This window comes from Schistocerca serialis, chromosome 3 (genome assembly GCF_023864345.2).
Source record: "Schistocerca serialis cubense isolate TAMUIC-IGC-003099 chromosome 3, iqSchSeri2.2, whole genome shotgun sequence".
Taxonomy (NCBI): Eukaryota; Metazoa; Arthropoda; class Insecta; order Orthoptera; family Acrididae; genus Schistocerca; species Schistocerca serialis.
The window spans coordinates 161,508,093-161,534,929 of record NC_064640.1 but is presented as its reverse complement, the minus strand read 5'-3'; the positions used below and the strand labels follow the sequence as shown (position 1 = coordinate 161,534,929).

Here is a 26,837-nt window from a genome sequence, read left to right as displayed (position 1 = left end):
TGGGGTTGTTTGCTGATGATGCCGTGGTGTTGAAATTGAGAGAGTGTAGGAAGATACAAGATGACCTAGACAAAATTTCTAGTTGGTGTGATGAATGGCTGCTAGCCTGAAATGTGGAAAAATGTAAATTAATGCGGATGAGTAGGGAGATCAAACCTGTAATATTGGGATACAGTATTACTAGTGTCCTGCTTGACACAGTAAAGTCTTTCATATATCTGGGTGTTACACAAAGCGATGTGAGGTGGAATGAGCATGTGAGAACTGTGATAGGGGAGGCGAGTGGTCAACTTTGTTTATTGGGATAATTTTAGGAAAGAGTGGTTCATCTGTAAAGGGGACTGCATATAGGACACTGGTGTGACTTATTCTTGAGATCCGTAGCAGGTCAGATTAAAGGAAGACATTGAAGCAGTTCAGAGGCAGACTGCTAGATTTCTTACTGGCAGGTTCGATCAGCACACAAGTGTTATAGAGATGCTTTGGGAACTCAAATGGGAATCCCTGGAGGGAGGCGACGTTCTTTTCGAGAAACACTATTGAGAAAATTTAGAACACCGGAATTTGAAGCTGACTGCTGAAAGATTCTACTGCTGCTGACATACATTGCACGTATGGGCCACAAAGATAAGAGAAGTTACAGCTCATACAGAGCCGTATAGATAGTCATTTTTTCCCTCGCTCTGTTTGAGAGTGGAACAGGAAAGGAGATGACTACTAGTGGTACAGGGTATCCTCCGCCATGCTCTGTACAGTGGCTTGCAGAGTGTCTATGTAGATGTAGCATCTTAAAACAGTTTGCAGGGCAGGTTGATCATTAATGTATGCATCATGTTCTTACTGTTGGCAATTACTGCGTGTCCCGACTTTATGGTGGATGATCAGCTCACCAAAGACCATAATTGATACCTGCAAAGACCTGGATTTAGAAGGTACCAGTGGCTTCCCACCAGTGAAGGTGAGGATGAGGTGGTGGTGGCAGCAGCAGCAACAGCAACTCTCATCAGCACAGTCAGACGTAGTTGGCAGTGGTATTGCGTATCATAGTTATCTCAGTAGACCATGGATGGAGTCATGGGTTCCATCGTGGTACTAAGTGGCTGCAACACTTGAGGTACAACTGAGAAATAAGCTTTGGAAGTCCGGTTATACACACTTCTTGGGCTACACTGCTAATGTTATCCTTCTGTGGGGATGACTAAATGTCTTAGTTTTGTGGGTTTGTTAGCACTTAAGACTGTTTCATGATGTTGCAATGTCACCTTTTAGATGCTCTTCTCGTACTGTATCAGTAACTGAAAGTTACTCTTTAATTTGAACAGAGTTCTCTTGTGACACTTTGCACAGTCACCTTTATGATGATATCCCTTTTTTTCCCATGTTATTTTGTTATGTTGCTTGCTTAAGATTGTAAATTTGTGGTAAGATCTTATGGGACCAAACTGCTTAGGTCATCAGCCCCTAGGCTTACATACTACCTAATCTATCTTATGATGTGGGCAAAAATGCGCGCGCGCGCACGCGCGCGCGCGCACACACACACACACACACACACACACACACACACACACACACACACACACACACGAGGGGGGGGGGGGGGTCGAACCTCCGACGGGGGAGCTTCGTGGACTGTGACAAGATGCCTCAGACTGCATGGTGGCTACCATGCGTGGCGCTTGCTTGAGGGGGTCCATCCGGGGTATTGGATGGGGTATTGGAATAACTTCCATGTTTGCTGCTATTCCATCAGTGATTCTCTCTTGCTGGGATTCTGCCTGACCATTGACCCTTTCTGCTCCGCCTCTGGCATTGCCCGGGAAGTACTTAAACAATTTTTAAAATCCACATGGAATATTGTTATGGGGTAAAACAATTTAGTGATGCAAATTTAACAGCAATAGTTATACAGTGTACAACTTAGTTTTTTCTCCTCCCTCATAGCTGAACCATAAGGCTCTTGTGTTGACTCTTAATCCTGTAACATTACAAGTTCAATCCATCGAATGCATCATCTTGATATTTCTCGATGTCACCACTTACAAGCTAACAGTGTCTTTCATGAGTTTAGAAGTTTAGTAGTAGTTTAAACATAATGTAAGGAAAAGACAGATTGCTACTTACCATACAGGTGATACGTTAAATTGCAAACACACACCATTACACTTACCATTAGCTTTTGGCCATAGTCATCGTCAGAAAAACATCATTTTCACAAGCGAGCACCTCTCATGAACGTATTACCACCAACTCGCTAGGTCAGACCAAAATGCCTTGAGCTACCAGAATTGACAGTTGTGTTGATGAGGTGTGCTTGCTTATGTGAATGAATGGTGTGCGTGTTTCTTTCTCTGATGAAGGCTGTGGCCGAAAGTTTATGTCTAAGTCATTTACTTTTACCTGTCTGCAACCTAACCTGTCTTATTTACGGTGAGTAATACTCTATCCTTTCCTTTCATTGTTGATCTTCCAGTCTGGAGTTTCCATTGTTTGACTTTAAATTAAACATATCACTTATTAATCCCTAGCTATATTAACAAACCTTCACTGGGTATCTTGTGAAAGGTAACTCTGAGTGGTGTACAGGCTCTCGTTTAAAGCAAAAGCAGATTACCCAAATCACAGTCGAAACCCCCTGCAACACTGTAAGGTGTAACAACTTTTAGCCTTAAAGTTGTGATGTTGTTTATCATGATATTCATGCACGTGCTGGAGCATTTGCATTACTGTGATTCATCCTTTTTCCCTCACTACAAGTTCAGTTCATCTAGCAAGCATATGTTGTCTGGGTTCACGATATTAGTCAGGGAGATTAGTTTCTGGGTTGACAGCACTTCCAGCAGCTTTTCTGGCCAATACAGCATAGGTTGTGTCCACTTGTGTATATTCGTACAGGTGACCGTAGCTGGATAGCTGGAAAATGGAGTGTTGTCCTGCAGTGTTAAGTCATACCAATTATCATTACTCTGCTGTCCCACGATTCTATTCTGGTCATGCCCTTTGGTTTCCCATTTTTGAACCAATTTATGATTATTATTTCTGGTGGAAAAAATGTGGTAGACCCAGTGTGTGTCGCTTTCTGGAATGGTTTGGCTTTTCACAACAACATTTGAACCTTGCATGCCTGTGCATTGCCAGTGTATACCATTCCACCTGGGGAAATCGTAATTCTTTCACTCTGAAATTCCTGTAATTCTTTGAATGATGTCGGAATGTAGGCTTCTCTCTGCACTATTATCTTTTATATCTGTACCTGTTGGTAAGCCACCTGAGAGAGAAGGAACATCTATTACTTACTATCCCTCCTCTGATAGGTCTAGCTACATGGAATGAGCAATTCAACCTCAACATGCAATTGATGTGCTCGAAGTGCCTAAGGCATCCTGTGTGCACTTTGCTTATTACTGGCTGGTCCTTTTCTTATTTTTTTTTTTTAGACTTTGCTTTCTGTACTACAAATGATGATACCACTTGGGGCAGAGCATCCACAGCTCCCTGAAACAGCTTAACATACCCCCATGTGAAGTGTGGAAGTTCCTGTCGGCATATGTATTGACAGGAGATGTCATTTTCACCATCTGGTATGTTCCATGGTATTGGGTTAGGAATTTCTTTGGTTTACCCTTAGGCATGTATGCCTTTCTTTACCAAACCCCATTGACCAACCCTGTAATGTCACAACTTCCCTACACATTGTCCTAGCCATTCCTGATGCTCTACAGCCTTCGTTTTGTGCACTCCACTTTTTGCCAAACATATTGCAGCCTTTTTTTTACTGGTTGATCATTGGTTTCAAGCTTTGGGTTTATCACTTTGAAAGACAAAGCCATTTTCCTGCCATATATTACTTGATATGATGAAAGGCCAGTTGCTGTGTGAACTTTAGAGTTGCATGTGGTGGCTATGTGCTGAAAGTAAACATCAGAGTTATGATGATTACTATTCACATAACAGCTTAATGTCTTAGAAATTGTGTGAATGTGAAGTAATAGATGAAACAGTTTCATAAGATCGGGCATAAAATTAGTGCCTATGAAGTGTGAGAAGTGGGTCTATTACGGTCGATGTGTATAGATTTACTGGTGTTCTTTAAGGTCCTAAAATATGCAGTCCTGTCATTTCAAATGGTTTTGACACTTCTTGTAGCCTTTGAAATGAAATGGAAGGTCAGACCATTTTGCATGAGGTATGCAGTTCCTAATGTATTGCTCAACATCCTGCTTCCTAGTCTTGCTTCAAAACTCCTCAGCTACACATTGGTCAGTTGCTCTGCAACTGCCATGATCTGCCAAGATTAGGTAATGTACTTGTTTCAAAACTTTGTCCCAGAATACTGTGGGTACCATCACATGTGTTTAACCCTAACACTTTGTTGTTGTTCACAGTAATCTATTTTGCATGTGGTTGTGACATGAATGCCTGACAGTCAACTAACTATGCCCTTTGCCACAAAGTAATGGTTGTGCCCAATGCTTGCAGAACTGCAGTTTTCCTGCTTAAACTATAGGTGCTAGTATGCTTTTTCTGTGGTTGGTGCACCGCCTCTTAATTGAATTTGCTTAACCTTAGTGCCCAAGTCTTTAACCTACTGGAAGCAACTATTAATCCTGACAACCACTTTAACATGCTTTGATCAGTCACCATTTAAATTTTTGGTCATAAAAGTAACAAAGGAAATAAGAAATACTGTAGATAACTGCTAACATTTCTTCCTTCGTAGTGGAGTGATTTTGCTTTGCTTTATTCAGTTATTTGGATGCGTATGGTACTGGATGTTCCTCGTTATTGATATTATGGCTGCAAAAGCATCCCACCACCAGATTGCTTGTATTGCAGGACAAAATGAATTTCTTTTCAAAGTTGGAAAATATTAAAATTGGATCTGACATCAGTGCCTGTTCTGAGGTATCAAATGCTGTGGGACATTCGGTAAACCATTCACATTTTGCTCCTTTCCTTGATAAGTGGTTCAAAGGCTCGGCAATCTCAACAAAATTGTTTAGAATTTTCTATAATAATTACAAAGGCCTATAAATTACAGCAGTCATTTCATTGCCTGTGGTGGTAAGAAATCACAAACTGACGACACTGTGAATCAGTTTGTACATCTTCCTGGTAGATCATGTGCCCGAGATAGTGTACTACTGTCACTGCAAAGTGACATTTATAAATAATCAATGTTAGATGTTTTGTTACAGCTCTTCCAGTCAATGTACATTTTTCTCCCTGTCCTCCAAAAACACTGTAATGTCGTCCAGATAGATCATCCATTGTTTTGATGTAAAGCCTTTAAGCAACCCATCTGACAGTCTTTGAAAATTAGCTGGTGTGTTCTTGGGTCCAAACGGCATTCAATGGTGTTGGAAATGGCGCCAGGGTACAGTGAAAACACTCTTCAGCTGGTCCTCCAGTGTTAATGAGATCCACTCTTCACACACATTGTCGAAAAATATTTGTACTGGCCCAAATTGTCCAGAGTCTCTGTTAGGTTCGATTTGGGATAAGCATCGGTGATAGTTCTTGCATCGAGGTAGCGGTAATCACAGAAGAATCTTTGTCTAAATGCCATCCAATGATTATAAGGCCAGGACAGTGGGTGCACCCCATGGGCTGTCACCGTGTTCAGTAAACCCATCAGCCAGTTATTGGTCAATAAAGTCTTTCATCAGTGGTTGCATACCTCTCAGAAGACTGTACAGTTTCCTATACGTCGGACAATTGTTTCTCCTCGGTATCCTGTACTGCATGACTGGTGTTTCTGCTAGTGATTAAATAATTGTCTCGCCCTCCTCCATAACATCTAAATTAGCAATTAGTAAACCCTTGACAGTCTCACTCCATCTATGACAAAATTATCAAGACTAACTGGAACCTTGACATAACCATCTATTTCATTGACTCGTACTACAGTTTTGCATACAGAACAGTGTGGCTTCTCCAGTTCTTTATTTCTTTCCAGTGGCTCTACAACACACACTATTTCCTTTAGTAAGTCTGTACCTCCACTAACTCAGACCAACTTCCCATTGCCTGTTGCGTGCTGTCGTGCAAACTTATTTGTGGTGCACATCAGCAGTTTATTTGCTTCCACCTACATGTTTGATGAACCTTGCGACATTGTAATATGTGCAGTTGTTGCCCCTAATGGAAACAATGTCCTATGGAGTTCAATTGCGTACTGCAAAAGGACAGTGTTTGTGTCATATTTATCAAGAAAGTAAAGTCGTAGGATCGCACAGTACCCCTCACCGTTTGACAACACTTCCGTAGCTCCTGAAAAATCTGTTCCTACACTAAACCAGAGCAGTGTTGTCCCCAGTGACATCACATCATTGTCACTTACCCCACATAACCTATGTCATGGAGACCTGTCACTTTCTGCTTAAGAGGTTGACTGATAACCAGTGTGAGGACTTGCATCCACCAAAAACTTGTTCCCTACCATTCACTGTTCCTAGCAGGTAACATGCCATATCTGCATATATTTTTGCTGTCCTCTGTTCTACTGAGAATGCTGTTCGATGGGCAAGGCACCCTATTTCTTGTTTAATGACCACTTACTTGGAAATCGTTTATCAAGTTTTTTGGTTCAGTGATAATGCACTTTAGATCTACTTCTTCACACTCATAACATTCTGGCTGCCATTATTGCTTTCTGGTGTGGTCTGTACAATCACACCTACAACAGTTTACCTCACAGGAGAAAACATTGTCACTCTAAGTAGCAATATTGATTTCTTTCAGTTGTGTGGCAATCCTAATAGCAACAGACAACTCATTTGGTCACTCCAGCCTGACTCTTCTTGACATGGCAGCAGAAAGACCCCCACAAATACATCTGAAGCCCTATTCTTCACCTCATATGTGATGATTCTTGTCAGTCTCTGCATTCTACGTCAGTTCGTAAGTTTGTGTGTGAATTTTCCTAATCTTGTCCGAGGAGGGCTCTACTGATTTGCCAAGTTTCTGCGATAATCTCCTGAGTTTTTACCTAAAAACCCTCATGCTAATTCGTTTATGATAGTGCTGGACAAGTGTGTTAGACAGCTCAGCAAATGTTTGCCCGTTACTCAGCCTCATGGTACATGATGTACATCTTGGCATTGCCCACTAATCATAACCTAGCCATATTTAAGGAATTTTAATCTGGCCAGTTTCATAGTTTAGTTGCATCCTTCAGAAACTAATAAATATGCATTGCATTCAAAGTTGTTTTCCCTGAAAAAGGTGTTATCTAGTTAGCTGCTGTGGGATCAGTGGAAGGCTCAGGTATGTTCAACCACCTTTTTGTTCACCCTGAGTCAGATTCTCCTTGCCCAACAATGATTTTAATGCTACTACTTTCGTTAGTAATGCTTCATTCAACTCTTTCTGTTAGGCTTTAGTTCCCAGCAAAACAGCTACCTGCCTGTCCAAGACTTCAACAGTATTGTGTGAAGTTGCCACACGTGTTTCTGGCAATTTGTGTAACCTCCATCTGATGTTATACAAGAAAAATAAGGAAACTGTACCCAAAATGCTTAAACAAGAGACAAACCATATTAATCATTGTGCCCAGTTGGATTCTGTGCACTGCTGCACCACTTGGTCAAACCTTATAAACATTTTACATATAGCTGACATAGTCAGAATACACGGCAACTTGTGTCTAGAGAAATTGCAGTATAGACACCTCACTGGCTGCAAGTAAATTTCCCTACAGCTTCCACATCACTGAGCCAGGTCTGCAGGCTTCTGCAGTTTAACAAATGACACTTTGAGTGCTGTGGATGCCCCTATGAGTCATTTCCAACAAAAGACAGTCAATGAATGAAAAGCCGCTCCAATTGCTTTTCTTTTTTATAACTTTATTAAGTTCATATGGCCAGTTTGGGCATTTATATTGGGCCATTATCAAGTGTATCCCAAAGCTATGCTGTAGAGAAACGTCAGGTTCTAAAAAAAAGTCACTCACTGCAAACTGTAGCATGTGAGCTGAAAGAGGAGCCAGACAGTTGACATTCGCTGCTAATGCAGTAGATGTGTGGGTGTGATACCTGGCGTAGATTTTCCCCACTGCTGGCAACCACTTTCTGACACCAAATATAGGGGACTGGGAATGTGGCGTCTACAATCATCAGGAAAGCATTATGCAGAAATCGGTGGCGTGGATTTGTCAAATACCCGAAGATGCTGGTGAGACATCATTAGAATACACATTTATTGATCAGAGGTACACAGTTGCCTTTTTATTTGAGGTTGCCAGCAGTGCAGTGGGCAGAAGGGGAGCAACCATGCTGGGATGGACTGACACAAGCGTGTCTTGCCACAGTGAAAGATCTGCCTACTCGGAGCCTCAAGACATCACAGTTAGCTAGCCACAGCATGGACAGTGTTGCCCGTACTCTGTTCTGCCAAGGCAGCCAACAGTTCTGCTCAAGGTGGCTGTAGTTGTGGAGAGTTAAGTCATGGCCTCCATGCAAGAGACCGTCTCACAGTGCTGAAGTTAGCTTGTAGCTGTGAGGTGGAGCAGCAATTACTGCACTTCCCCAAAACAATGGTGGTTAATCAACTTATCTAGGGCCATCAGTGAGGAGGCCTGCAGAGGCCTGGAGTTGGAAGGAGCCGAAGTCTTCACATCAGTGAAGGCAAGGGTGAGGCGGCGGGAGGAGCAGCCCTCTGCAGTAAAGTCCATCAGACATAGTTGGTGGTGGCATCATAGATCATAGTCATCTCAATATAAAGCTGATTGAGTGTCAAAAGTTCTGGATCAGTACTAGTTGACTGTAATGCTGAGCTAAAACTGAGAATTAAGATGTGAGAGTAAGGGTATATGTACTTGTCAAGCTACACCGATGACATTATCCTTCTGTGGGGCTGACTGAATGTGCCCTGGTTTTCTGATCTTTTCAGCGCACTTTGTCACTTCTGCATGTCACAGCTTCGCTTTTCAGTCACATTTTTTTGTGTCAGTAACTGATTAGTTATTCTTGCATTCGATCTGGGCTTTCTTTAGAGACTTTAGGGAGTCGCCATTATGGCTGTTGTCCTGTCGCCATGTTATTTTGCTACATTGCTTGCTGGAGTGCTTGGCCTGTCCAAGGCTTTGCAATAGCTTCTGTGTTTGCTGCTACACCATCAGCGCATTCTGCCTGGCTGTTTACCTACTCTGCTCTGTCTCTGGCATTGCCAGGGAAGAACTAAAAATTAGTTTAATAGCCACCTGGAATATTATCCTGGGCTGCAACAATATGCAAAGTGTACCAGCTTTTTTATTTTTTCTATATCTACATGTCTACTCTATGGTTCACACTGAAGTGCCTGACGGGGGTTCTTCTAACCACCTTCAGATTGTTTCTCTACTATCGCACTCCCTGACTTTGCATGAGATAAAATGAACAGTTAAAGGTTCCTTATGTGCCCTCATTTATCTTATTTTACTATGATGATCAATTCTATGTGTGTATGTTGGTGACAATAAAATTTTTCACATTCAGAGGAGAAATTTTTCTGGAAAGCTCTTATCGTAACAAAAAAACTCCTTCGTTTCAATGATTTCCCTTTCAACTCGCTGACCATATCCGTGGCATTCTCTTCCCTATTTTCTGATAATACAAAACAAACTGCCCTTTGAAATTTTTCGATATCCTCAGTCAGTCTTATCTGTTAAGAATCCTATACTGCACAACAGTACTCTAGCAGAGGATGGATAAGTACCATGTAGGCAGTCTCTTTCGTAGATATGTTGCATCTTCTAAGTGTTCTGGCAATAAAACATAATCTTCGGTTTGTCTTCCGCACAACATTATTACAATGTAAGTTGTTTGTAATTACTAGGTATTTAGTGAAACTAGTGGCCTTTAAATTTGTGTAACTTATTTTGTAACCAAAATTTAACTGATCTCTTTTTGTTCTCGTACAGATGACCTCGCACTTTTCCTTAGCGAGACAGTTGCCATTTTTTACACCATACTGATGTCCTGTCTGTCATTTCGCAATTGGTTGTGATCTTCTGATGACTTTGCAGATGATGCAGTCATTTACAATCTAGTAAACAGGCGAAGAGTGGTACTCAGATTGTGTCCTAAATCATTTATATAGATTAGGAACAGCAGAGGGCCTATAACACTTCCTTGGGGAATGCCAGATATCACTTTTGTTTTACTGGATAACTTTCCATCAGTTTGTATGAACTGTGACCTTTCTCACAGGAAATGACAAATCCAGTCTTATAACTGAAGCAATAATCCATAGGCATGCAATTTGATAAGAAATCTCTTGTGAGGAATGGTGTTAAAAGCCTGCTGGTAATCTAGAAATACGAAATCAATTTGAGGTCATTACTTCATGAGAACAAAGCGATAGTTGTGTTGCACACAAGCAATATTTTCTGAATCCATGTTGACTGTGTGTGTCAATACACTTACCTTTGAAGTAATTTATGTTTGAACACAGTATATGTTCCAGAATTGTACTGCAAATTGACAGTAGTGACATGGGTCTGTAAATCAACAAATTCCTCCTATTTATTTTCTTGAGTATTGGTGTGAACTGTTCAACTTAGTCTTTCCGTAAGAATCTTTCGTCAAGTGAGCAGTTCATATGACTGCTAAGTATGGGGCTACTGTATCTGCATACTCTGAAAGGGACCTTATTTGTATACTATGTTGACTGGAAGAGTTGCCTTTATTATGTGCTTTAAGCTGCTTTGCTACACAGAGCATATCTACTTTGAAGTTACTCATGTTGTTCTCGATTTGAATACTAGAATATTTACTTAATCCTCTTTGATGTCTGACAACATCGACTGCAAATAAGAGATTCGTTTAAGCACTCTTTCCACTCTCGAATGGCGCGTGGGAAAAAGGAACACCTAAATCTTTCCGTTAGAGCTCTGATTTCTCTTATTTTATTATGATGATCATTTCTCCCTAACTAGTTGGGTGTCAACAAAATATTTTCGCATTCAGAAGAGAAAGTTGGTGATTGAAATTTTGTAAATAGAGCTCGCCGCAAAGTAAACCGCCTTTGTTTCAGTGACTGCCACCCCAACTCAAGTATCATATTAGTGACACTCTCACCCCTATTGCAGGATAACATGAAATGAGCTGCCCTTCTTTGCACTTTTTCGATGTCCTCCATCAATGCTACCTGGTGAGGATCCCACACCACGCAGCAGTATTCCAGCAGAGGACGGCCAAGTGTAATGTAGGCTGTCTCTTTAGTGGGTTTGTCACATCTTCTAAGTGTTCTGCAAACAAAGTGCAGTCTTAGTTTCACCTTCCCCACAATATTATCTATGTGGTCTTTCCAATTTAAGTTGCTCATAATTGTAATTCCTAGGTATTTAGTTGAATTGACAGCCCTTAGATTTGTGCGATTTATCGTATACCCAAAATTTATCGGCTTTCTTTTAGTACCCATGTGGATGATCTCGCACTTTCCTTTGTTTAGTGCTAATTGCCACTTTTCGCACCATACAGAAATTCTCCCTAGATAATGTTGTAATTGGAATTGATCGTCTGATGATTTTACTAGAGGGTAAATTACAGCATCATCTGCAAACAGTCTAAGGGGGCTGCTCAGATTATCACCTAGATCATTTATATAAATCGGGAACAGCAGAGGGCTTATAACACTACCTTGCGGAACGCCAGATATCACTTCTGTTCTACTCGATGATTTACTGTCATATCACTATGAACTATGACCTCTTTGAGAGGAAATTACGAATCCAGTCACACAACTGAGACGATACTCCATATGCACGCAATTTGATTAATAGTAGTTTGTGAGGAATGGTATCACAAGCCTTCTGTAAATCTAGGAATATGGAACTGATCTGAGATCCCTTGTTGACACCACTCATTACTTCATGGGAATAAAGAGCTAGCTGTGTTGCACAAGAGTGATATTTTCTGAATCCATGTTGGTTATGTATCAAGGTGATGCATAATGTTAGAATACAGTATATGCTCTGGACTCATATTCGGGAGGACAACGGTTCAATCCCGCATCCGGCCGTCCTGATTTAGTTTTTCTGTGATTTCCCTAAATCACTCCAGGCAAATGCCAGGATGGTTCCTCTGAAAGGGCACGGCCGACTTCCTTCCCCATCCTTTCCTACTCCGATGAGACCGATAACCTCACTGTCTGGTCTCCTTCCCCAAAAAACAACAACAACAACAGTATATACTCCAAAATGCTACTGCAAATTGAGGTCAGCGATATGGGTCTGTAATTCAATGGGTTACTCGTATTTCCTTTCTTGAATATTGGTGTGACCTGTGCTACTTTCCAGTCTTTAGGAACAGACCTTTCGCCAAGTGAGCAGTTGTATACAATTGCTAAGAAAGGCGCTATTGTGTCAGCATACTCTGAAAGGAACCTGATTGGTATACCATCTGGACTGAAGACTTTTCTTTCTTAAGTGGTTTGAGTTGTTTCGCAACACCTAAGGTATCTACTTTTATGTCACTCATGCTAGCAGCTGTTCTGGTTTCAAATGCTGGGATATGTACTTCATCTTTCGTGAAGGAATTATGGAAAACTGTATATAGTAATTCCGCTTTAGTGGCACCATCATTGGTAACATTTCAATCGCTGTCACGCAATGATGGTATTGACTGTTTTTTGCCACTGGTGTACTTTACATACAACCAGAATCTCTTTGGGTTTTTCTACCATATTTTGAGACAATGTTTCATTGTGGAAACTATTAAAAGCATCTCGCATTGACGTCTGCAGTAGATTTCGAGCTTCCGTGAAAGTTAGCCGGTCTTGGGGATTTTGTGTTCTGAATTTGGCGTGCTTTTTTCGTTGTGTCTGCAACAGTGTTCAAATGTGTTTTACATACAATGGTGGATCAGTCCCCTCTCTTACTAACTTCTGCGGTATGAATCTATCTATTTCTGTCGATCTTGTATCTTTGAATTTGAGCCATATCTGGTCTACACTTCCATAATTAGCTTGTAAGGAATGGAGACACTCTTAGGAAGGCATCAAGTGAATCTTTATCTGCTGTTTTAAATAGATATATTTTGCATTTATTTTTAGTGATTTTGGTAAAGGTTTTGAGCCTCGCTACAATGACCTTGTGTTCACTAATCCCTGTATCTGTCATGACGATCTCTATTAGATCAGTATTATTTGTGGCTAAGAGGTCAAGTGTGTTTTCGCAACCGTTTACAATTTGTGTGGGCTGATGAACTAATCGTTCAAATTAATTCTCAGAGAAAGCATTTTGCACAACTTCGGAAAATGTTTTCTGTCTACCACCGGCTTTGATCATGTATTTTCGCCAACAAATTGAGGGTAGATTGGAGTCTCCACCAATTATAGCTGTATTAGTGGGGTACTTATTTGTAATGAGATTCAAGTTTTCTTTGAACCGTTCAGCTATTATATCATCTGAGTCAGGGGTGTCAGTAGAAGGAGCCAATTATTATTTTGGTACAGCTGTTGAGTATAACGTCTACCCATAGTAATTTGCAGGAACTATCTATTTCAACTTCACTACAAGATAAACTACTACCAACAGACACAAACACACTACCACTTACTTCATTTAATCTATTCTTTCTGAACACTGTTTCTACCTCTGTAAAAATTTCAGCAGAATTTATCTCCGGCTTTAGCCAGCTTTCTGTTCCTATAACGATTTCAGCTTCAGTGCTTTCTGCCAGTGCTTGAAGCCTTGGTACTTTTCCAACACAGCTACGACAATTTACAACTACAATATCAACTGTTGTTTGGTCGATTCTCGTCGTTTCTCTGCCCTGTACTGGAGCCCATTTTGATCTTTCCTGAGGCTGGCTAACCTAAAAAAACTGCCCAGTCCACGCCACACAGCCAATGCTACCCATGTAGCTGCCTCCTGTGTGTAGTGGTCACCTGATCTATTTATCGGAACCCGAAACCACACCACCCTATGGCAAAAGGCGAGGGAACTGCAGCCTGCACAGTCGCAGAACCGTCAGAGCCTCTGAGTCAGACCCTCCACTCAGCTCTGTACCAAAGGTCCGCAGTCGGTCCTGTCTACAATGCTGCAGATGGTTAGCTCTGCCTTCATCTCGCTAGCAAGACTGGCAGTCTTCACCAACTCAGATAGCCTCCGGAAACCAGAGAGAATCTCTTCTGATCCATAGCGACACACGTCGTTAGTGCAGACATGAGCCACCACCTGCCATTGGCTGCACCCTGTACCCTTCATGGCATGTGGAACGACCCTTCCCACATTTTGGATGACTCCCTCGGTATGCACACGGTGTGCACATTGGCTTTCTTCCCATCCTTAGCTGCCATATCCCTAAGGGACTCCATCACCTGTCTAACATAGGAGCTCCCAATGACAAGCCATCCCACCTTCTGTGCTTGTCTCAAACTCTCAGGAAGACTGGCCACTGCCGCAACAAGCGATGCCGCCCTTGCTGGCAGTATTTTCAGCAGTGGGCAGTACCTCAAACATGTTACGGAGGTGTAAGGGTACAGCCTTGCAGCTAGCACCAACTTTTGCCTTCCGCCCAGGGATTCGTGACCCCGCCATGGTTCGCCAATCACTGTCAGGCAAGTGTCGACTGGCAGGGACGTCCGAATCCGAGGGCGCAGTGGTAACAGAGATCCCACGCAATGCTACAGGTTCCATTGGCGCCAGAGTGCTCACCTCTGGAGGGAGGGAGGGAAAGCTGATAACTTAATGTGAACTGGAATGTTTGTGGGCACCTGTGAACTCCAAATATAAAAACAAACTGGAGGGAAATAAGTTGGCTTTAAAAAGTCATATGCGTGATGTGGAAAAGAAAAATGGTGTCTTTATTGACATCTTTTCACTGTGAACAACAAAGAGAAATGAACAAAACTGGGCATGACAATTGTCTGCTGCAGGTGCAGATCTCCTAAGAGATATTATCTTTGTAAATTTTAGGGCCTACACAATTCAATAATTATTAGAAATCTGTAGCTTTCATTGGAAAAAAAAAATTATGAAATAGCCCATATACCATTTCAGCTTTAAGGTCAGACATTAATTTTGTCCCACTATATTGCTCATAACTTTTTTTAAAAAAGAGAGCTCATCCACCAATGTCATTACCTCCTCATTTTCTTCTGATCATCATCTTCGTGCAGTAAAATAAATGCTTCACATGTGAAGACTGAGAAATCCTCTTCTTCCCTCGTAATGTCAGCCATTGAAATTGTAATTAAAATGCTATCTTATAACAATAATAATATGGGAGCAATGTTGGCAAGTTATCAGAGGTAATTGTGATTCCACATGGCTGAACCCCTTGGCCCCAAGCCTTTCGTTTGGTATGGATGAGAAGGAAAATGCCAATGCATTGGCATTCAGTGTTCAGCCAAATCCAGTCACAGTCCTTAGTTGGCCTTCATTGGCTTACAGTGTACGTGACCTTACACTACCTTGACTACAGTGGATTTTATATCTTGCTCATATTAATAGTTAACAATAGGATCTGCCTGTCATGGTCTGAGAGGTCATTGACTGTTATTTTCGTAATATAATTTTGTTCAATAGACCTTTCTACAAAGATATTATCAATGACTGTTTGTGAACAATTAGCTACCCTGGTTAATAAGTGTACAGCAGGACTTAAGTTGAATGGTAGTGTTACTGACTGTAATAAATTCTTACTGGAAGAATTTTTAAGAAAATGTACTTTAAAATCACAACCAGTATTTCTTTGTTTTTTGCCAAAGAAGCTTAAACGTCATTTATAAATAGATTTAAATTACCTGCACGTGCTTGGTGTATGCTTACTGTCATGAATGATGTATTACAAACTTTTATCGCATATGCTTCCACATGTTGTTCTCTGTTCTTAAATTCATGACAATTCCTGGAGAATGTGTGATATGCCCCTTACCTGTTAATGGACATGGGCACACGTATCCTGAAGTCTCATATCTTGAAGTTGTGAAATATGCTGGTAACTGGTTCTCTAAAGGATAGTGCCAAATGTAGATCTCATAAATGTGGATTTTAAAAATGGGTCCTCCTACTTTATTCACACTATTTTGTTGTTGATGGCCAGTTCTAGTTTTACAGATCACAGTTTAAACAGGTGAAGATATGCACATATCTTCCTCCATCAATATATTCAGAAGAGAAATTATTCAAGCATTAATCAGAGTTGCAGTATTTGTTGAACTTCACAGCACAATTAGTTTCATGTTCCACAAATCATTTTGCATTATAAATTGTAATGCTGTGAAAAGTCATATTCATATCCCAATTTAATTTATTAATATGGCTACATGCTGAAAATTTGTAAGTTTTTGCACTTCACATTATTAGAAATTCTTCTGCAGGATAGGAGTAGTTGTCAAGGAGACACTTTGAGTTTATACAGTAAAAGGCATTTAACAGCACACACAGTATAACTTGCATTACAGTCACCGAAATTAATGACACTGTTCAGTAAATATTAGTTATCAAGCATTAACACTTTGAGGTTATAGATACGAAATATAGATGTCACACAGATGTCAGAGCATGACTTTTCACACAAGATGTTGTATATTGGATAGCTCAACCAATAATTTCGCTCCAACCAACATAGTTGCTTCATGTTTGCTTGTCCAAGCCGACATAGAGATGTTACTTGGTACTTCGTCGGTTGCAGATTGGCTAGGGGAGGGATCACTATTGGAGAATGGTTTGATACAGTGATCACTGATAGTCAATCTGGTGCAAATATTTTCATATGTGCATAACTACTGCACCTTTCATCCATTTGAAGCTTGCTGAATTCATACCTGGGACACCTTCTGAAATATTTGCTGTTGACATTTCCTTCTATTACCAATTTAACTATTCCTTGATGTCACAGGATGTGTCATGAACACATCGCTCCTTTTAGTCAAGCTGTGCCATAAAGCTCTCTCTTTTCTCAATTTGAACCAATACTCCATTAGTTACTCAATCTACCTATCTAATTATTTGCATTCCTTTGAGATATTTGAAACAATTCTATTCTTCTAGTCTGTACTATTTATTGTCTAACTTTCATTTTCATATAATGAAGCACTCCAAACAAATACCTGTAGAAAAGACTTCCTAAAATATTTGTGTTCATTATTAACATAGTAAGAAAAATTTCTTGAAAAAGATTGTTTTCAATCTAAATTTTGTGTCCACTCTTCTTCTGCTATTGTCAGTTATCTTGCCGTTCAAATAACAAAAAGCAGCTATTACATTTGGTACTGATGTCCATCTTAGAACTTCTTTTCAAGACGTTATCCATTTTGTTCAATTGATCTTTGATGTCCTTTGCCATTTCTGACATGATTACAATGTCATTGGTTAACCTTAGTTTTATTTATTCTCCTGGAACTGGAATTCTTTCCAAATTTTTCCTTAGTTTATTATCATGTCTTTTGACTCTTGGATATACAGTCTGGTTTCCATACAAGTTGTAAATAACATTTTACTACTTGCCTTTTATCCCTGATAACTTGAGAATTGGAGAGTGTATTCAGCATTGTCAGATCTTTTTCTAAATCTACAAATGTTATAAATGAGAGTTTACTTTTCATCAACCTATTTTCTTCGATAAGTCAGTATTTCTTCCTGTGTTCTTAAATTTTTCTAGAACTCGGAGCAATCATCCCCTAGGTTGGCTAACACCAGTTGCTCCATACTTTTGTAGCCAGTTGTGTTGGTATTTTACAGCCATGACTTATTAACTGATAATTTAGTAATTCTCCTGCCTGTCAGCACTTGCCATAGGAGTATCAAAACATAACACTTTTGTGATGGAGCCTGGATCCCACTGACTCATAGCCAGTACGTGAGACAGACTCGGGCTGAGTTGCAAAAGTGTTAAAATATACTTACATGAAATCATTGTACTTGTTAATCTGTAGAATGAAAGAGTAAATTTAAAAGCAATAGAGTAAAGACAACACATCATAATGTCCTGTTACTTCTTACAACCACTAAAGTAAAAAAGAATGCTTTCTAGCAATTTACTCTTTTCTACGTGGTTAGGGCAGCATAAACCCTTAATAGATTCATAATAGATTCATTTACTACTCATGACTGCGAATTTTTATGAATTTTTTATACCAGAAAATTACATGAGGGAATGAATGTGTGGGGATGTCTGTTAGAACGCAACCTTAGCAAAGTTTTATTGTATACAGCTTTGATGCTTTTTTTCAAAAATTGTTGTGAATGATTGAAACGAATTTCTCATGAATGTATCTCATGACATTAGACTGGGAGCAATGTAATATTTGCCTACCACTTTCATGAAATGTCCGAACTTTTTACTGCAAGAATAGTGGCAGTCATCTTAGGAATGTGATAGTTGAGAGGCAGTGGATTAGAAATAATGTGCTGAAAAATCAAAGTATCCAAGTGAATATTTTAGGGGGAAGATATCACTAATAGCAGTACCATGTGCCAGAAATTTAGTCTTTATACTCCTACTTTGCAGTACATGGCAGAGTAGGCATAAGTGCAGCATTCTGGTGCTTCCTTTACTATTCGGACATCTGCTCTTTTATTAGAATTCCTGTCACCAAGAATGGTAGGATATGTTGAATTTTTTTCATATTTAATGACGCAGATGGGATTAGATTAGACCCTTTTAAGGAAACTTCTCTTCTTTTTATGCTCTAGTCATAGAAAAATAGTGTTACCTTTTTTAAATACTATTGAGAATGATAATCTGTTCTGTTAGTGAGCCAGAAAAATTATAAACTGAGAGTTTTTGAACCTCAGTATGTAGTAAAAAATTATATATAATGTAATATATTTTAATGCAATACAATATAATGTCGTAACAGACTTTTAGCTCAGTATGTTAACTGTGGGAAAAAGGTTCAGATTTTATAGAACTGTACGGAAAGGAAGCTGAGAGTTATCATTGTGCTAATGTAAAATAGTATGTACATTGTACTTATGAATGCCATTTTGTTATTGTAAGGAGTGTAATTTGATTTTGTTTCCAGTTGGTGGGACTGACAATTTTGGTTTTTACTATTTTACTGCTCACTGACAAGACATCATACCTGAGCATAACTGAAGATGATGGAAATTATTATACAGGCTTATACATTCTACTCGCAGCTGGTGCACTAATATTTATAGTTGCATTTTTGGGCTGTTGTGGAGCATACAGGGAGTCTCCTTGTATGCTTGTATCGGTAAGTTAGATCTGTTTTTGAGTATATCTCTGTCTCCTTTTCTGTTTCGCTATAATGTGATCTGCTGGATATACTCCCATAACAGTCACAGTTGATTATGCTAATATAATGAAATTGTAAAATAAAAACTAGTTTCTTGTTGGCTGCGTATATTAAACATCGCTATGATGCTCACATTGATAATAAAACAAATCTATAACAAATATACTTGTTAACGTATGTCTCCCCTTTGATAAGAGTTTGACAGGCAATGCTCAATAACTGGTTAGTACGGAATTTCCACGGCTTCATGCTAAGTCCTACTCATGGCTTTGGCCAGAATCCATTTACTATTAAACAATTTGTGATGTGTTACGTCGTAGATTAACTTGGAAACATTTATTGGTGGACCTGACTAATCCTCTGCTCTGCTACACTATTAAGTCAGTCTAAATAAGGGTTACCAACTTTGCTTCGACCCACGAGACTGGGTTAAAGGTGTCACTCCTACCGAATGCCCTGTAGCAGTCAAACTATTTTGAGACACTCTGCTCCGTCTGCCTAGTTTGGGAAACATACACTGCAAAGTAACTCTGTAATACACACAACTGACTTTATCAACTCAATAATATACTCCAAAAACAAAACAAGATAACAGTTCAAAAGTAAAAAATGCATAAGGACAAGCAAAAAGCCACACTTAAAGTATCCACAGAAACACTATCTTCAGCTACCTAACGGCTCTATGCTCTGCAGCGCATCCTCTTCCTACTGAGCACTTGCACGCCCACTAAACTGCAAGACGTGCCTGGAAAACTGGCAGATTAAGCAGAATTTCACACTCGCACAGAGGAATGTATTAGAACTTCTTGAAAGCTTTCCGTACTGGGAGAACAACTTTATTGATCACTCACAATGAACTTGATAAGCTCAACACTCTTGAAGCATCACTTGTTCCCCAAACAGCCCACTACTTGCTTCATTCATTCCCAACAGCTTTGCACCGACTCCTCAGTTTTGTGAGTTCACAGTAGTTCCACTAAATTCTTTTTAAAATGGAGCTTACGGCCTGAACTTTTGATAAGTTTATTTTCAATAGGTGCTGCAAAACATGCCATCATGAGAAATCTCTTAAGCTAGGAAAATAGGCAGTCACTACAATTTATTCAACAGGATTACAGAAAGAGCTATCCATTGTCTCCAGGTTTTACAAAGCCCCTTTCTCCCGGATAGCAGAGACTGGCTCTGATGCACACCGTAGCCAAGTGGACAAGTCTCCAGGTGCTGTGAAAGATGGTGGGATAGAAGTTGAGAATCTGACCTTCACCGATAAATTTAATTTCCTTGGCAATTTCCCAGTAGGTCTCATTCTGATATGACTTCCCCAGAATTGTATTTTTCAAATAATACAGAGTTAAACTGCTTTAGATAGACAACTGATTAAGAGTCATCAGAGGTAACTTGGTGACAGTGTATTTACATGCATCACATCATAGTTGGTTGTTTGATGAATCAGCTGCACACCAGCTAAGGATATTATGTTCCTCCAATCTGCTAGCCTTCAATTTCCTTTACAACCAAACTGTGTGGAGTAGTGGATGTCCTGAGTTTACTTATGAGGTAAAAATAAGAACCAAAGGTTAACAAGCAAATGTATTATGATGAAGCAGTGAAGATAATTATAGCAATATATTTCCACTTTTAGCTGCAGTGTTTTCCTCAGTCATGAATAAAGTTATTGTAAAGTTACATAGCCCAACAGAGATATGGTCCTGCTGCAGCAAATGCTGTCTGCACCTACACAGGTACCCACAAATTAACACATGCAGGTGCCAGACATAATTTTACAGACTGCCAGCAATGAAACCAAAGTCAAATGGCAAGTAAAATGTATAAGTTCAGGAGCCTCTGCAAAATGGGAATATTGCAGCAAAGGAAAAAGGATTTGTTGTTGTAAGTTATCATTTGGAGATAGTGGCAGAAGTTCCAGAGTTCATTTGATCTTTCCATTTCAACAACCACAACGCATGAGTCAACTGGATGGATCTTTGGCAAAGCCAGGTAACTGATGGTTACTGCTTTACCAAAGGGAGAGTGTTGTTTACCTATCCCAGTAAAGCAGCTCCGATAGTTGAGACCTTTGCTGACTAACATTTAGTGGTGCACAGGATTCCAGTTTCTGACATTGTACAAAAATCCTCAAAGAGAGTAATCTGAGTGTCCTTCAATTATCAGGAAAGATTTTTACTGCTTCAGTAAGTTACCACAGTGTAGCCTGATGTTGAATTGGAAATCTGGTTTGGTTTCTTGGAAGTAAGAGAGTAATCATCAGCTTCCAAAGTGAGTTCAGTAGGTACCCTTATAATCTAACTCCAGTAGAACCTGCATGACAGCTGTCTTTCCTGTAGGAGCAAAGTGTAAAGTAAGTCTTAATCAGGGGGGAGGAACAATACTGGTGTCAACTTGATTCTCAGAATAATTTGTTTACACAGATACTTAAAGTAATTATTTTGCTAGTGCTTATTTTAAATTAATTAACTGGAATACCATATCGTTGTCAAATTCTTTCTTTTAAACAGTTTGTAACCAGTGTGTTATAACTAGGAATAGCACAATAAATACATCACAGTTCTATGGTTTATTGACACAACTCTGATAAAAATAATTCTGTTAACAAGTGCCAAGTTATAGATGAACACTTTATGGAAAATTATATAAATTGATGGTGGTTATACAAATGTCCAGGAAGTGTTAAGTGAAATGCAGAATTCTGGCAGAAATAAGAAGTCTGTTGACATACTAAGCCAAGGGAATGTTGAAATGAAAGTTCCAGTATAGCACTTGGATTCAAAGTCCAGAGCACAGCTGAATCAACATCGAATAGCAGGTCCACTACAGAGTAGTGCTTCAGAGTTGTAGAGTAGAAACATAGCATGATGAGAACTGGCTTGTAGGCATCAGGAGCAGTGTTAAGTAAGGTTCCATAGTTAATGGAGCCGGCGGCTGAGGTCGCTGTATATCTTCGGTGGTGAGTCGCTGTGTTCTGAAGTGTGTGCACAAGAAGGCAGCCGGGGATGTTAGCAGCGGGCCGCGCACGGAAAAGTGCGGCGAACGATGTATTTCTCGGCCGCATGCAATGGAGTGTGCCACTGCTCGGTACAAAGATGTGATAGTGGTGGATATCACACCCCTTCCCCCTTGGGGAAGCATCTGCTGCGAATGAACGGCACATTAATAGGATCCTCCTCAGAGTCCTCAGCAGCGTTGGTGAGTTGGGGCACAGGAGCATACGGACAAAAATGCCCTGGTCGGGGCAAAGGTTGTACGGTGTGGGCCTTGACAGCGGAGCTGGTGGAGCAGGAGGAACCAGTGGCATGTCTTCATCTTCATCTGGAATTACTTGTGGTCCGGGAAGGGCAGCTTCTGGGGCAGGATGACATCTGGGGTAGTCGCTCTTGTTGGGGTGAGGTGTTGATCAGCTGGCTGTGGGCAAAATGCATGTATAAGTCTGGTGTTACTGTGGCTGTATGGGTTGGGATAGGTTAGGAACTAGGTGACTGGTAATGGTGGGGGACGGAAATGACTGTTGGGGAAACTAGTCAGGGACAAAGTTGATTAGCATGTCACAGAACCTCCTGGTCTGGAAACTGCACCCCGAAAACCTTCTAGCCCCGGTGCTGCATGATTGTTTGTGGAATCCAGGCTGGTCACTGGTGAAATCCTTTCCCCCAAACCAAGGTCCCAGGGCTGAACTTGGGTGCAGGCAGCAGTGATGCTGGCTGTGGTGTTGATATGAACAAACTGAAGATGGTCCGGGCTGAAATCCATGGAGAAGCACTGCAGGGCTATTGTCTCCGATGGGTGTGGACCTTTAATTGCTCAACATAAAAAAATAAAATAAAATAAAATTAATTAATTAATTAATTAATTAATTAATTAATGATGCATTGGTCGAGTGATCCTGGAGGTGTTTCTTCATCTGAGTTTTGAAAGTGCGAACCATTCTCTTGGCTTCTCCATTTGATTGTGGATGGAAGGGGGGTGTTGGAATGTGGCAAATGCCATGCTGGGTACAGAAACCACCATACTCCTTGCTGCAAAATAGTGGACCGTTGTCAGTTTCCCCTGCGGGCCTGGGGGTTAGAATAGGCCCAAGGTATTCGTGCCTGTCGTAAGAGGCGTCAAAAAGGAGTCTCGTACCTTTCGGCCTTTATGTGGTGGTCCCCTGTAGGGATTGACCTCCATTTTTCAAAATTTTCCTGAAGAGCAAGTCAATTGGAGAAGGATGCCTTACATGGTGCATTGTGTCCATCGTGCATTGAGATCTTTAGCCCACTTCTCGTCATGGCATTGCAGTCCCGCTCATCCTTCATCTCTTGAGCGAGGACATTTTCCTGGCTGTGTTTTCCTCCACCCACTATGCAGTGTCATTTTGTGTGCCTACGAGGACCATGGAATTCTTTGCACCTCATATCCAGCACGGTAGCCAGTCTGTTGTGGTGGGGCTGCCATGTACCCTGTTGGTTGTAGCCCCTGACCACACAGGGATCACTCTGCTGATGGCTGCGCGGCTAACTCCCCACGTATGCCATTGAGTGGATGCCCATCTCCCTGGGGCATCAGGACTCCCGGAAATGGCCATTGTGTCAGGTGGCCCTTGCTGAGGCTGGGTGGTTGGAGTGGGTGGCATCAGGGCGGATGACACGCCATGAAGCGTAGTACGTCATCTCTTGCTGGTGTTCTGCCGCCAGCAGTCTCTAAGCATGCAGTGTCCAACTTCAATGCTAAGAAATATGACCCCAAATCGTTACCATCGCAGGCCACACCATGGGAGGAATGCCAGGCTAAGGATGGCAGTGCAGCTTATTCGCCCTGGTACCTTGTACGTACGAGACTTGATGGGGAACCTTTCATGTCAATGAAGCCTCAGTTTTTTGTGGAGCATTTGGAAGACAAGTTTGGGAAGGTGGAGGCCTTGTCCGAAATGCAGTCTTGATCAAAACAGCATCCTCTGCCCAGTCAAGTGCATTACTCACTTGTGACAAGTTGAGGGATGTTTCTGTAACCATCACGCTCCCATAAGAGCCTAAATATGGTCCAGGGTATTACATTCCACAGGGACCTTCTTTTGCAGTCTGACGACGAGCTGCATGCCGATTTAGAGCAGTGAGGTGTTCATTTCGTCCAGTGCATCCATCGGGGTCTGAGGGATAATCAGGTTGCCACCAGTGCTTTCATCTTGGCGTTCGAGGATGACACAATGCCTGTGAAGGTCAAGGTGATGGTCTACTACTGTGATGTAAAGCCATATATCCCTACCCCGATTCGGTGCTTTAAGTGCTGGAAGTTGGGCCACATGTTTTCCTGCTGTACTTCCAGCGTCACATGTTGAGATTGTGGACATCCATCACATCCAAACACTCAGTGTTCCCCGTCTCCCATCTGTGTCAACTGCAAGGAGAGCATCATTCACCTTGCTCGCTAGACGGCAGGATTTTACATAAAGAGAGGAAAATCGTGGAATAAAAGATATTGCACCAATTGACCTACACTGAGGAACTTTGAGTGCCTTGGCTATGACATCCTCTTACGCCGCAACGGGAACAGTTGTTGCCCCATCAGTTCCCCACATTCCTGTTGCCTCTCAGAACCAGAAGACTACTTCTGTCCCCTTGACGGTGGGGGGCACTTCCCTCCCTGTTGCTCCCGCACCACCTACTTCGGTAGCACCCCCTCATCGCCCAACCCACCCCACCCCACCCCACCCCACCCCACCCCATCCCACCCCACCCAACCAACCATCGGGGATATCAGTCCCCACTTTTGAGCCAGAGAAGCGTAAGTCTTCTTTGGCTCCTCTCACTAGGAAGGGTTCCCTTGGGTCAACCCTTTCCCAGATTTCTGCTAGTGGGAAAGATGACACCCACCAGTGGCTGAAGAGCCCAAAAGCAGCTGGTTGTAGGGCTTCACGCTCATCCTCCGTCCTGGAGACTGAATCAGTGAAGTCCTCCCAGCCAAGGAAACACAAGGAGCAGTGAGAGAAATCCAGAAAGAAGGTCCCTAAGATCAAGGGAATTGCAGTGGCACCCACACCACCGCTACCTATAAGCTCTGAGTCTGCGGACAAGGTGGAGAGTCTGGTGTCTGCTGAGGACCTAGATCTCGCTAGACCCTCGGACACATTGGATATAGTCTGCTCAGGTAAAAAGTAGATGGCAACAGGTGACCCTGAGGAGTAAACTGCCTCATTGAATGTTCCATGCCTTCCCAGTCTCACGATGATGTCATCCTCCAGTGGAATTGGGGCAGTTTTTCCACCACCTGGCTGAGCTACGGCAACTGTTAAGATTTACACCATGCTTTCTGCATGGCCCTCTGTGGCCATAAGGTATACTACATGGACCATAGCAACTATAATTGACTGTCAGGTGGAGTTTGCGTTTTTGTCCTAAACTCAGTCTGTAATGAAACTGTGCCCCTTCAAACCCCTCTTGGAGCTGTGACTGTCAGAATAAGGATGTCACAAGAAATAACTGTCTGCAATGTATATCTTCCTCCAGCTGGAGCAGTATTCCTGAATGTATTAACTGCACTGATTGATCAACTCCCTAAACCTTTTGTACTTTCGGGAGGTTTTAATGCTCATAACCCCTTGAGGGGTGGCACCGTGCTTACTGGCCAGGGCAGAGATGTCGAAACTTTACTGTCTCAGTTCAACATCTGCCTCTTAAATACTGGGGCCGCTACACATTTCAGTGTCTCTCACGGTAGCTACTCACCCATTGATTTCTGAATTTGCAGCCCAGGACTTCGTCCATCTATCCACTGGAGAGCACATGATGACCTGTGTGGTAGTGACCACTTCCCCATCTTCCTGTCACTGCCCCGGCATCAGGCTCCCAGGCGCCTGACCAGATGGGCTTTAAACAAGGCGGACTGGGAAACTTTAACCTCTGCAGTTACCGTTGAATCTCCCCCACACGGTAACATCAACGTGATGGTTGGGCAGGTGACAACAACAATTGTTTGTGGCAGAAAACACAGTCCCTTGCTCTTTAGGGTGCCCCTGACAAAAGGCAGTCTCTTGGTGGTTGCCAAAAGTAGCTGAAGCAATTAAGGAGCATCGGTGATCTCTAAAGCGGCATAAGTGACACCCTTCCCTGGAGCAACTCGTAGCCTTTAAATGGCTCCATGCCTGCATTCGCCAACTTATGAAACAATGGAAGCAGGACTGTTGGGACAGATGTATGTCCGCCATTGGGTGCCAGATGTCACCTTTTCAAGTCTGGGCAGAGGTCAAACATGTGTTCGGGTACCAGACCCCCAACAGGTGATCCTGGTGTTAACATAAATCGCGTGTTATCAAGCAATGCAAACGTGATTCCTGAGCACTTTGCTGAGCACTATGCTTGACCCTCTGCATCGGAGAATTACCTCCCAGCCGTTTGCACTCTCAAATGGCGACTGCAAGGGACAGCCCTTCCATTTATTACACACCACAGTGAACCCTAAAATTCCCCATTTACAGAATGAGAGCTCCTCAGTGCCCTTGCGCATTGCTCCGACACAGTTCCTGGGCCAGATCGGATCCACAGTCTACAAGCCACATCTCCTAGTCACCTTCAACGGGATCTGTTATGATGGCATCTTTCCATCACAATGGCAGGAGAGCACCATCATTCCGGTGCTCAAACCTGGTAAAAACC

At 41.7% G+C, this 26,837-nt stretch overlaps 1 protein-coding gene across 1 annotated transcript in view; it reads left to right on the top strand.

Moving 5' to 3' along the window:
- The window catches only part of LOC126469871 (CD82 antigen), a 93,759-nt gene that overhangs the window by 27,389 nt on the left and 39,533 nt on the right, over positions 1-26,837 (top strand). The window contains exon 2 of the mRNA XM_050097188.1: positions 18,958-19,152. Coding sequence (XP_049953145.1) covers positions 18,958-19,152 — 195 coding nt within the window. The remainder of the gene's footprint in view (positions 1-18,957; positions 19,153-26,837) is intronic.